This window comes from Dromaius novaehollandiae, chromosome 3, assembly GCF_036370855.1.
Source record: "Dromaius novaehollandiae isolate bDroNov1 chromosome 3, bDroNov1.hap1, whole genome shotgun sequence".
Lineage (NCBI taxonomy): Eukaryota > Metazoa > Chordata > Aves > Casuariiformes > Dromaiidae > Dromaius > Dromaius novaehollandiae.
The window spans coordinates 51,495,802-51,508,873 of record NC_088100.1 but is presented as its reverse complement, the minus strand read 5'-3'; the positions used below and the strand labels follow the sequence as shown (position 1 = coordinate 51,508,873).

Here is a 13,072-nt window from a genome sequence, read left to right as displayed (position 1 = left end):
CGTGGTTCCACAAAAGGTTTTCTTTAAACATAAAGCACAATGAATGTAAGAATTTCATACTGACACAGGGTCACCTTAGACAGCATGAACAATTTATGGAACTAACCAGCCTCTGTCTATCTGGAACACTAACCCCTGATCTAACTCTAGACAAACTGTACAAAGAAGTCAAATACCGAGAAAAGTTAAATGCTTGAACAGCTATTTTTATTCTTTCAGCTAGCCTGTCAGTTAAATTAAAATAGAAAGCGGTTCACACTGCATCAGGCTGACCAATTTCAGTGTAAATGGTTTTACACCACGTACATTTAGAATAACATTGGTTACTAAAATACTTAAATATGATTGATGTGAATAGAGTTCTACTGATAGTACTTAGATTTTAATTTTAAATTCTCTTCTTGCAAGCCATGTATCCACAAGTCATCTTACAACCATTCATTTTGATCTAAGGAGCATGCTGAGTACGTAGCAAAAATGTGAAAATAGTAAGACTATTTTCATGCAGTTAATGTCTTACTGAATACTTTTATGCTATCTTCCAAGTTTGATTTTTAAATTTTTAGCTCTATTTTTGATAAACATGTCAAGATGCTTCTCTCAGAACAGCTTTATGCAAAGAATATTAAAATTCAAGCATATAAAAACACCATCAGCACACCTCTATATTATCTTTTCTCAGTTTGCCCAAACTATAATCCTAAATATAGCAAGCATCCAAAAGAAGATACATCTTATTTGAATTTCATATTAGACTAATGGAACCTCTTCCCTTTAAGCATAATACATTTCTGGTCTAATATCTTACCTCAGGGGCAAACATGGTATCATAAGTGGGATTGTATTGAACTTCCTTGATAGCAGGATCAAGGTGGACTCCTGTTTCCACATCTTCCTAAAATAAAACAGGCATGTTAACAAAACATTTTTACATATACTTTTAAATATTACATTAACTCAATTTCAGATCAAATTAGTTTTTTTCTTTAAATTGACATTTTTAGGACTGGGAAGGAAAACAGTAACTTGGCCAAATTTCTATTTATTAAAACAATTACAAAAACAACGTTGAGCATTCACTGAAAAACTGAATCTAATATTCATTTGGATTTTTTTTTTTAAAGATTTCATGTACATACTTTAAAAATCATAGCAAGACTAGAGGCAAACTTTTTTTTGAGGATGTCTGAAAACCTATCTTGCAAAAAAGAATCAGTTAAAATGGTCACCCATTTAATATCCAAGTATGAAAGCTGTATTTCTACAAGAAGTAGAAAGCAGAAGTCTAAGGTAACTGCTTTGCAGGATATTTGGAAAAAATACTAGAATTTTAAAAGAGCAAGTGTATGTATAGCACAGTGAGGTTAGAGAGTCCAACAAACCCTTATCTCTAAATCTTTACCAAAGGGTATAAATACAACTCAGTTTCAGGTTTTAAAAGCATTTTCAAGCCTGTCATGACAAAAATTTAACTTGATAGTTGAAGGAACATGAAAGAGGGGCTAACCAAAAGAGTAACTTCTAAAATGACTCCATGAGAAAAATGCAGAAGGTCACACACAGCTGAAGCAGAGGACAGACAAGACGAGAAAGAAACAGCGGATTTGGCGGCAGTGCTCAGAACAACCCAGTTTCAAAGAGCTCTACAAAAGCTCAGGTACATGGATTCTAAATTGACACTACATTTTTAAGTTAAGGGCTCAGTTACACAAAGGAGAATGTTATTTTGCTGCATTATACTGGTGCTGCTTCCTACGCTCTTATTCCAGAATAAATGCTCTTTCAAAAGGGATTTATAATGTGCTTATATATTGATACAATTCCAAATAATTATACTGAAAAAGTTATCTAGCATCAATGTTTAATGCTTACAGACAATGGAAACTTCCAAATGCAACTGCAATCCACAGAAGGAAGTGTTACAACAGAGGATCAAATTTTAGTAGACACATCTTTAATAAAAAATTACCTCAAACTCATTCATCTTCTGTATTTAGTATCTTGAAAGAGCAAAATGGCATGTTCTGTACCTGTTTAACATTGTTGGCTATTCTCTGGCATGCCATGCCCAGAAGCTCTTTTTTACTAATTCAGAAGCAGGTCAATTATAAACAAATGTGTGTAGGTATGCAAGATTTTCTAGAACACAGGAAGAAAAAAAATCAGTATCTATTTATAGAATAAAGATCTTTGGCTTATTATCTGATTATGTTTGGTTAAAACTGCCTCAAAAAAGGCGGAGGGGGGTTCGCAAAAGACAATGACATCAGCAATCCTATCAATTGTTTTTAACATACCATCTTAGCAGAATTGTAAGCTCAACTAGAAAGCTTTATTCTCACTATATATTATTTTAACAGGCAGGTCCAGACATTGCACTGCTCTTGCTTGAGCCCTTAGTGCTGCCAACTCTTTGACTGACCTCATTTCTCTCATCACACGATCTTTCCAATTCATTAGGCTAGGATGACAACGGCTAGTGGTACATTCGCAGCCCTGACTTTCATACACTATGAACTTGCCTGGGAACAGCACAGCAGGCCTAATCCAGTCATTTAGCAACAACCCCCCCCCCCACTAGAATAGGAGCGCACCGAAACCGTTTCCCAACCTGTATTACCTATACGCTTGTATTTTCTTTCACAGCTCCATGACCTAAGGACATTTTCCACAGACAACTTTTTCAAGTTGCATCATACTGCTTGCTCTTCAGGAGAGATTTCACATCTTATCAACCAGCCTTTTAATTTTGAAAAGTAAAAATTAGTGTCAATGACAATATGGCAACATTTATCTTACCAATTGTCAGTGAAATTTAAACAGTTATCAATTACTTCAAATTAAGACATAGGTTTTTTTCCTGTACTTTAAACTGAAGAAGACAGATATCTAATTCTGCAAAAATGCCAAGAATTTTGCAGTTCTATTCTTCCTCTTTTCTCCCTGTTAAGCCCTATTATATGCCATTTGGTGATTGAGAAGAGAAACAGATTGTGCTGCGAAAGCCAATCCTCTGCAGGATGATTACAGCAATTCTGGTTCTACTTCAACGTCAGTGGCACAGTGCTGAGTCACTTGGAAGTCGCACAGTATGTTCGCTCCTCGACCACCACAGGCACATTCTCTCTTTGTGAAAACCACTGAGCCCTGAAGTTGAAGCGCATGTTGTGTTTATCAGAGTTACACTGCCCAAGACCTCCAGCCTTACTCATGAGTCCATGTATTTGCGCATCGAATGATGATGTTAAATATGCTGCTGAAACACATCAAAGCTATCTTTTCACTATGCCATTTCACTTTTAGCTATCTACTAACAATTTGAACATGTCTGAACTCCTGATTTTTAGTCAACATACGATAAATGTTGGTTTGAACACCACTGCAAGACTGGCAGTAACGGAAACATTAAAAACGTATAGCATCAAGACCAGCCATCATTAATCTAGTCCACCACTCGTTTTAGAAAAGGCTGAGCTATCTGCATTGCGGCTTGCTTTTTTGTGAGAAGAACAAACTTCACGATCACAGGCCCCCTCCTCTGCACACAGTGAAAACAACCAGGTAAAAGCTTCAGCTGTGGAACTGGCAGAGGCAACCTGTGTTTGTTGCAACTCAGAGATGGCATGAAAATGTGCTTTTTGGCATGTTGCAGTATTATTAAAGGAGACACTTGAAGATATAAACCCCATATAACCTGAAAGAGAAGAAAGTTTTCAGAAAGTAATGTTTTACTGAATATGGCTTTCTTGAAAGACATAATAAACTACTCCGTAAACTTCAGCTCTACATATCTTCTCTCTGCTTTCCTCAGCATTGTTAAGAAGAGCTCAACTGAAATATAGTGGCCATATTAGCACCTCATATCCGGTAAGATATACGCCACTGAAAAAGGTGCAGAAGAGAAAAATCAAGAAGGATCAAAGGTCCAAGAAAACACAACCTGTGAAGAAAAACAGGACAACCTAAATTAGCCTTGATGAACATAACTTGACTAACTAGACAGGTACCTATCCACTCTCCAAAGAAAAGAAAACAACAGCCTTAAGATACCCCAATATCTAAGGGAGAATAAGAAAAAGATAAGCGTAGCAGATACTTCTCTCTCTGCACTCTCCCAACCTCCAACTATTTTCAGTTCAGAAGACTTCCTAAGCTTGAAGAAATGTGTATTTACTGGCACCCCTTCCCTCCAATGGATCTTTTCTAAACATTTGTCCAGACTCTTGTAGCAATGTGAACGTTTTGCACATACAGCATACCTTGGCACAGGAACAGCCTTACTGCCTATTTCACGAAGAGCTTCATCCTTTTGTTTGTTTTGAATCCACCTCCTACTAGTTAGCCCATAGTTCTTGTACTGGAAGAGGCAGTGAATATTCAAAACCCTCTCTCTATGCCACTTAATGATTTTGTAGATCTCCATCATACTTTCCACCTCAATCATCTCTATTCCAGTTTTGGCCTGCTCAATAATTCCTCAAACAGAAGTGATCAACCCTGCTGTCCTTCTCCAAACTTTCTGCAGTCCTAATATATCCCTTTCAAGATGAGGGGACCAGAACCGCATTCTTTCTTCCTCTATTGTCTTCCTTAAGACACTGCTATTTTTCCAGCACTTTACAGGAGCTGAGGGATAGCAGAAAAAATCTACACTTTCAATTAATTCAGCTTTCCTATTTAAAGTTAGTTGAAAGAAAAGTATTACTGGATGGAATAACCAAAAATTATAACTCAATCTTATTTTCTGTGAGTAAATTTAACATCAAGATCATCGGCAGGCAAATTATAACAAGCAGACTTGCGTAACAAAAAGGGTGTAACAAAAGCCATCCTCTCAACTTTTAAAACACAGTTACAACTCATTAGGATAGTTTTCCATTATATTTATGATGTATTTAGAGAAAAGAATTAAGCTGATTTTTGTAGAATAAAGAACTACAGCTTGGAATAGCATCTGAAGGCTATATATGATAAGTACATTTAACTAACACCAAGAAACAAATGCTGTGGCTGAGTGTGGTAATAATTATGCCTTGCTAATAGAGGTAGGAACCTATTCCTCTTAAAGTACATCCAAGCCTAAAGTCTGTGCAAGTAAACAGGCTGAAACTGTAAACTAACCAGAAACAGGTACAATAATTGGAATTAGAAAGCAAAGCACCAACTACTCAAAAAGCAGCACACAAGTCATTTATACTGTATGACTAACCCTCCTGGCCTCTCCTCTTTTCACCATCCTTTCTTTTACAGAATGGCATCTCCTCTTCCCTTATTTCCATTCCTGGTCCCTTGGGTAATATATATCCATGCATTTAAGTGTATTCAATCCTTATTCAGGTCAAAACAACATTTGCACAAGTGAAAAGCGATGCTAATGAACTGCAACTCTGCTTTCCTCCTCACTCGACCTGCTGTATTTCCAATGCAGCATTGAGAGAATCCCTTTGACCTACACTTAAGCATTATTTCTCTTACATTTGTTCAGTTAGGGCTAAATTCTAATTCTGAAGAGTTAGGAAAATTCCTAAGTGGGTGACTGGCAAGTTTCCATTTTTTTTTTGGTGGGACACTCATTTTTAGACATGGGAGGCTGGGAGGCATTGAGATCATGTTGTCCATCAGCTTGAGACCAGTAATCCTTTCTTGAACAGCACAAGTCTGGAAAAAAAGCTCTTCTGAGAAATGATCTGTTTCTCCTCAAAGGAGACTGTGCTGCTAGGAGAAGCTCCAGCATGCTGTGCATTCAGTAAGCCTTAGTTTAAAGTCATTGATCTTTTTGGTTATATGCATCTCATCTGTGATTCCAAACAAAAATGAAAGACAAGATTTTAATAAAACATTTCAGTCAGCAGAATGCCTGCCACAGAGCCTGTTCTAGAGGTATTGGTGGACACCCCTTTCGGAGCACAGCTGGGTGAACAACTTTGAATGGGACATACTATTGACACAACTAACTCCCCCAGCTTCTTGTTCCCACTGCTGCAACGGGCACTTAACTGCGCTGGCACAGCACCCATGCAGATACACTGTGAACCAGGTTGAGGGTCAGATCCAAAGGAAAAATAACTGAAAAGATTTTCTTTTCATCCACATCACTTTCCTGATCTCATTCACCAAGTAACTGCATAAACACTCGTGCTCACACAGCAAAGGGGAAAACTGTTGCAGCAGCCTCAGAAGGGCAAACAGCACAAACAACACCTATCATCATTCACGTTCAAAAAACATTACAGATATTAATTAGCGTTCCTTTCAAAGTTTGTACAAGACGGTCTGCCAGAGGCTGCAAATCAAGAAGTTACACACTTCTAGACTTCAAGGAATAATAAAATGCACATATAATAAATGCAATAACATGCACTAGCAAATATGATAATCTGTGATAGTACACATATTATCTGAGAACAACAAAATGAAGAACTGTATCCACCTCTTTGACACAAAGTAAGAAACATTTTAGGACAGCAGGAAGCAGCATGATATTACACCAATATTCTCTAAAGTAAGATAACATGCTTTTGATTGGAAACAAGTTGTCTACACCAAAAAAAAAAAAAAACAAAAAAAAAAACCCAAACCCACCCAACACCTCCCCCTGCTTCTTAGGGTCATAAAGATAAGCCAATACAATCCTGTCCTGAGTTTGGAAGATGAAGTTTTCCGAGGCAACACTAGAGTGAAAATAGAAATGCCGATCAGCTTTCAACGCTGCTCTTCAGGCCAGGATTCAGTTGCACTAAGCCTATGCAGCTGGTATCAATTTCACCCCACCGCCTGGGCAAACTACACAGAAAAACTGTACATCTCCAACTCAGGGCAACAAGAGACAGGGGTATCTGTTGAACTTCAAGTAAGGCACGGCTTTCACATAGAGGTAATACATTTTAACAAGCTTAATCGCTACCGTTTAAAATAATAATAATAATAAAACCCATACAGGCCGTGTGACACCCCGCCCCCCTGCGCACCGCAGCCTCCCGAGGGGGCCGCCTTGCCGCGGCGGGCGGGCTGCAGGCCCTCCAGCCGAAGCGGCCGGCAGCGTCCCCCCGGCCGGGAGCAGGCCGGCAGCAGCCCCAAGGCGGGGGCGCGCTGCCCCCCGGCCCGGCCCGGCCCGGCTCCCCGGCGCTGGCGGCCGGCGGGAGGCAGCGCCTACCTTCACGGCCACTTCCGGGGCCGAGTCGACGGGCAGGGCGGGCGGGGCGGCGGGGGGCGCGCGGAGGTGCAGCACCGCGTCGCGGCTGGGCAGGACGGCGGCGGCGGCGGCACCCGGGCCCCCCTCGGCCTCCGGCTCCGAGTCTGGCTCCGAGTCTGAGCCGCCGTAGGAGGCCAGCGCGGCGATCGCCGCCGACATCTTGGCGCGGGGGATGACGGGAGCGCGCAGGTCCTGGCAGCTCCACGGCGGGCTCCTCTGCCCCCCGCCGGCGGAATGGGAGGGTGGCCCCACATGTTAAAAGGGAGACCGTGAAAACTTCAAATACGCTTTAAAAATATAAATTATGGTTTTCTGTGAGAGACACGGGTAGCTGAAGGGGCGTTTTCCTCTCTCGCTGCCTTTGCTGTGGGCGTTTAACCTTTCAGGACGCCCGGGCGGGACTACGAACGGCCGCACGCCCCGCGGAGCAGCCGCTGCCGGGCGCTGCTGTCCTGCCTGCCGGACACGGGCGTCCCGGGCGCCCCGCCAGCCGGGGAAACGAGCGAGCGGGGCTGCCCAGAGTCGCTCCCAGGGAACGCGCCGGTAACGGTGGCGAGGGTGAGAGCTGAAGCCTGGAAGAGCGCAGCCGCTCGTGGGCAGCGCTGCGCACCCAGCCGCTGCCCCAGGCGCGCACGGAAACATCCTCAAAGGGGGCGGCAGCCCTTTGCTGGGTGGTTTTGTTGCATTCGCTTGTGCCTTGCGTAGCGGCAGGGGAAAACATTCAACAGAGCGGGCGCCGCGAGCGACCACGTCCTCTCCCGCACGAAGCTTTTCACCATCTTTTCGGGAGACGTAACCGCGGGCCGCGCAACCTCCCCCCCCTCCCCGCCCCAGGGCGGCTGGAGCGGCGCCAGGGCCGCGGGACGGGCCCGCCGACCCCCCCCGCCACTCGCCGCCGTCGTTTCGGCCCCGGCCGGAGCCCGGGGGCGGGCGGCTCGGCCCCGCCCCTCCCGCACCGATTGGCTGTGAAGAGCCGGCTTCGACACGTCACAATGCCGGGCCGCGCCCTCCCCATGTTGGAGAGACGGCGCTGGCGGGCCGGACCGTACCACCTGCCGTCCGCGGGGTGGGGGTGGGGGGCCGCGCGCGCGCGGCGCCCGGGTCGGGCTCGGGGCGCCCCTCCCTGCCTGCCCGCCGCCGCGGGGCGCGGGGCGGCGGCGCGCGGGCATGGGCCAGCCCGAGGGCCGGGCGGGAGGGTCGGGGCCGGCGGCCGGGTAAACAGCCCTCCCTCCCCACCTCGGCGCGTCGGGGGAGAAGCCCCTCCTCCCACACACACACGCTGCTCTGTGTCTATTGTGAAGCCTTCGGGGGAGCTCCGCGCCGCCGCCGGAGCCGCACGCGCCCCCGCCCGCCCGCCGGCGCGCAGCTAGCGGCCTCGGCGCGCGCGGAATGGCAGGAGCCGCTTGAAGCCCCGGCGCGCAGCGGCCGCAGGGGCAGCGTGAGGAGAAGGCGGAGGGAGGGGCTGAGGCGAGCGGCATGAAGGTGTGAGGGGCGGCAGCCGGGACGCGCGGGCTTGCGAGTAAGTGCCCCGCGGCCCTTCTCCTCAGCCCCCGATCCCCTCCCCTGCGCGCAGCGCGGCGTGCCGCCCCCACAAAGGCACCCGCGCCAGGTGCGGCCCCCCAGTGCCCGCGGGGGGCGCGCCGCGGCGCCGGAGCCCCCCCTCGCCCGTGTCCCCCACCCCTCCGCGGCGAGGAGAGGCGGGGGCCGCGGTTGTGGCGGAGCGCGGCGCCCTCCTGGCCGGCCGGACCCCGTGAGGCGGCGGGAAGGCAGGGGAAGGCGCCCCCTCGCCCCCCCCCCCCCGGGGCTGGGTCGGCCGTTGGGGCAGGGAGGGGTGCGCGGAGTGATGGGGAGGGGGATGACGTCACCCGCAGCCAGGTGCGAGCGGGGCGCGCGGGCCGGAGGCAGAGGTGCGCGCGGAGCCGGCCGCCCCCGCGCGGGTGCTGGGGCTGCGGAGGGCAGAGGTGGGGATGGGCGCGACGGGGCTGCGTGCGGGCCGCCTTGGGGAGACGGGCGGCTTCGATCAAATTCGCCGCAAATCTGCCTGCTGAAACACCGCTAGCATTGTTCAGCTGTCGTGGAGATCTCGGCTGGCTGGTAGCAGGAGAGCTTCCAATGCCACCCCGAGAAGCGTGTGGCTTCCAACTTCTCCAGGCAGCAGAACGCCTCTCTCTGCCCGTTTCACTTGTGGACAGGATAAATGGCAAGCACAGAGTGCTAAAGGGCTTTCCACTTTCACGTTAGGCATGTACATTGCACGTACTTGCACCTGAAGCAGTGTATTGCAGGTACCTATGATTTCCTTTCATGTTGCATGTTTTTCAGAATTGGAGTGAACACGCAGTGACATCTGCAAGTTAAATGGTTTAATTTCATTTACTATCCTTTCCAGTAATCACACATCTAAATGCCTTAGCTTGAGAAGAAATAACTTGAATTCTTTTAAAAATGTTGAAAGAATAAAACCTAGGGGGAAATAAATAAAAAAAATTCTTAATTGCATTATAGGGTTGAAGCCAAGTGTTGTATTTAGAACTGTTTTTATTAAACACAGCTGTACCTCTTTGTATACTAGAATCAGGATTATGAAAATGACTTTGCAAGGGTTTAGGTAAGAGTCCCACGTTTTCAATGTTGAGACATGTCTTCTGTTTGCATCTCCATCAGCTGAAGTATGCTATGTTTGACTACTATTTCAGATAGTATTATGAATTACCTTTTTATCTAAAATACGTGGATGATGAATGTGTAAATAAGGTAAGCTCTATGACACTTCACGTGAATCACAGCTTATTAATATCAAAAGTGGATCTTTCACTGCGGTGGATTTGTTTGTTGCCAATAATTGCTAACTGATCCCATATGACTGCATTCCTTGTTTTCTTGGCATGCAGCTTCTGGGTGTTGTCTGAAGTTGCAAGGTGCGCATCCTGAAAAGTGAAGTATTTCAAGATCTGTTTGTGCAACCAGTCTACAATACTTTGTTTTGAGAACTGTGTTGAGAATGATTAAATTAATATCTTGATTCTGCTTTGTTATTCTTGAATCTCAGTGTTTAACTGACAGAGCTTGATAGTTTTCTTAAACTGTATTGTGTCCAGATATCCTAGATTGCTTGCGAGTAAAATTTAATTGTTTGGGGTTCTAGATGCAGTCATTGTACAGCCTATAGGAATTGCTTGCTGGTTTGAATTAGTTGCCTTTCTCTTACCATCAGGGTAGTATGTAAGTAAGCATGGAAGAAGTCAGGCAGTGTTTCACTCAATAAAATTTCTATTTGCTTGAACTGTAGAAAAGATTAATTTTTACCAAGCATTCAGGTCTAATTTCTTAGTATGAAATACTGACTTGACTGTGCCCTAATTAGGAAGAAGAAAAGTATGGATGGGTTTATTGAAAAAACTGAGGAACTACTGCTTGCTATTTGTGTCTAGATAATATTTTAACACACAACAGCTATTAACTGAATACTTGTGAATTTAGGAAAGGGTTGCTTGATATCAAGAAAATTAAAAGATTGATACAGCTTTTTAAAAAGTCTTCTCGTTGATTCTTATACACTGCAAGTATGTTATGTTTTCTAGGCCCTGATTAAAACAGATGTTATGTTTTGGGAGAGGATGAAACCCGTTCTGAATGAAACGGCCTGAAGTAGTGGGTGGAAGATGGTTTGGGATTCCTGATTTTTCTTTCCATCTAGCTTTTCCACTACTGTTTCTCCTTGCAGTCACTTTGACTCTCATATTTCTCCAAAGGGAGATAAAATTGCCTTCCTTTATACAGTCCTTTTGCATATAAAAAGGGCTATTTGGCACTTGTTTGTTACTACTCCTGGTGGTGAATACTATATCAAGTATCACTATTTCTTCCTTTTCCCTCCAGGTGAAAAAATAAGAACTATTTTAAAAGAGTAGTTCCTTGAGCAGTGGAAGCCTGAAGCCTTGGCTGCTTCTTACCTTTTTTAATCTCATGAATGATTGCAAGTGCTAATGGAACATTTTTTTCCTGCTTGGAACATTTATAGTCACCTCCTTTTGTGGGTCATCTAACATCTTCATGCATGCTGCAGCCTTTCCTTAAGCCAGGACACTCATAGCATCTTGATTTCATGAACTTAATGTTTTCTTTGGCAATTATCTTTGAGACCTCTATCCTGTCGAATTCGATTGAAATCAGCCAACAGGTTCAAAGCTATGTGGGAACACGTGGGGGGAAAAACCCCCACACAACGCATCCTACATAAGCCCAATTTCCTTTAAAAGCTGAGGTAAAAATAAAACATGAAATGTTAAGATTTAATATATTTCCTTCATTTTGCTATTTTCTTCCCCATGATAGATAATGAAGTCTGTTTCCCTGTGTTCTTAACATGTTCTGTCCTTTTCCTTAATTGGCTTTTCTATAGCTCTTTTTCTGTCTATCCATGACGGATGTGCTTTATGTCATTCCCTGTGTTTTCTGCTGTTTTTTTTTTCCCTGTGGAAGATACTACTTATAATCCTGTTGGTTCTTTTTTTCTGTAATTTTTGTATCGTTCTTAAACTTCTATCAGCCCACTTGCATATGCACTAACTTCTTATCTCCCCAGATCTGTAAATCTACAGTTTGAAAAAAAAAAAATTCTCAGATACTTACCAAGCAGAGGACTGAATGAAAATATGAAACTGTTGTCTATGGGAAACACCCAGTTAGGAAGAAAATGAGTTTGCTTTTTTTCTTTATTCCTATGCTTTTTGGCTGCAGAGAAAAGGTATTGTGCTGGAAGTCTTACCAGGTTACTGTTACTGCATTTGGATTGGACTTCATAGTACCCTTATACCTGTATATGTCTGATGCATCTTAAGGTACTCTGTTTTAGTTAGGAGAGTGAAACACTTTTTATAACTCTTGCTCTGCCTTTTCCGCCACCTTACAGCCTGTGACTGCTGCAAGTATGATAATACTTCTTTTCCAGTTTTGGGGTTTTTTTTGGGGACTGTGGCCCAGATTCTCAAAAATACCAAGGCGCCAGATTGCAATAGGAGTTCTGTGTTTCAGTGTATCTGCCTCTAAGTATTTGGGAGGGATCTTGATGTCGTCTAACGCAGATTACAGCCTATAAATTTCGTGTTTACAAGACTTCGTTTCAAAAGAAAACAGATATGGGATAGGGCTGAAAAGCAAGTATTTATACCATCATACTTATTTCAAATGACTTTGCAAACAAACGAAAAAAATTGTGCAGATCCTCCTCCCTAGAGGTCAGAAGCATTCTGTGCAACCTACTCGAACTACTCAAGTGCTTACGCTGTTGCTGTAAGCTGCATCTCATACGATCAAGACTTAAATTTCTAAATTCTCAATTATCTAATTGTGCCTAACCCAAGTTGAATGTATCAGAGAGGCAGCATAACGTTAATTCTAGACTTCCAGGAGAATAAGTTAGTGTAATTAGAAATTCTTTAATATTGTGTTTCTTAATCCTCTGATTTTTAAATCAGTTAAAACACAGAAAATGTAATCAAAAGTATATAGAGTTCTGAAAAATAGATTTATTGATATAGGAGCTTACATTTTGGGGGGGGAAGCTGAATGAAATGTTAGCTTACTTTTGCTACTTTGATGTGTGGGTAAGCTCATTTATTGTAACAAAGAAGTAGAGAATACAAAATGTAGTTACCTTTTAGCAAATTACTTAATAAATAGCAGAAATAATGCATAGTTTGAGTTTATGCCTTGCTGTTGACTGGATGTTAATTAGATACTATGGTCATAATGTGAATTTAATCTTCAGACATAAGAGAATCCATACAGAAGTAGCTTATTAAGAGTATCCTAACTGATACTTAAAACTTACTAGAAAAGAGGAATCAATTTTCCAACCATTTTTTTCATAGCTAATAA

The 13,072-nt window shown here is 44.0% G+C and overlaps 2 protein-coding genes across 4 annotated transcripts in view; one reads left to right on the top strand and one right to left on the bottom strand.

Moving 5' to 3' along the window:
* The window catches only part of CDC40 (cell division cycle 40), a 38,662-nt gene extending 31,260 nt beyond the window's left edge, over positions 1-7,402 (bottom strand). Inside the window, exons 1-2 of the mRNA XM_064508871.1 lie at positions 7,154-7,402; positions 809-895 (exon numbers count right to left, since the gene is read on the bottom strand). Coding sequence (XP_064364941.1) covers positions 809-895; positions 7,154-7,351 — 285 coding nt within the window. The 5' untranslated portion in view covers positions 7,352-7,402. The remainder of the gene's footprint in view (positions 1-808; positions 896-7,153) is intronic.
* Positions 7,403-8,398: 996 nt separating this feature from the next.
* Positions 8,399-13,072, top strand: part of WASF1 (WASP family member 1) — a 98,814-nt gene continuing 94,140 nt past the window's right edge. The window contains exon 1 of one of the 3 annotated variants that reach the window (XM_026119979.2): positions 8,399-8,674. The gene's annotated coding sequence lies outside the window, so the exon portion shown is untranslated. Of the gene's footprint in view, positions 8,712-9,288; positions 9,478-13,072 lie in introns of those variants that run through there. The other 2 variants (XM_026119978.2, XM_064508873.1) reach the window with 2 other exon arrangements.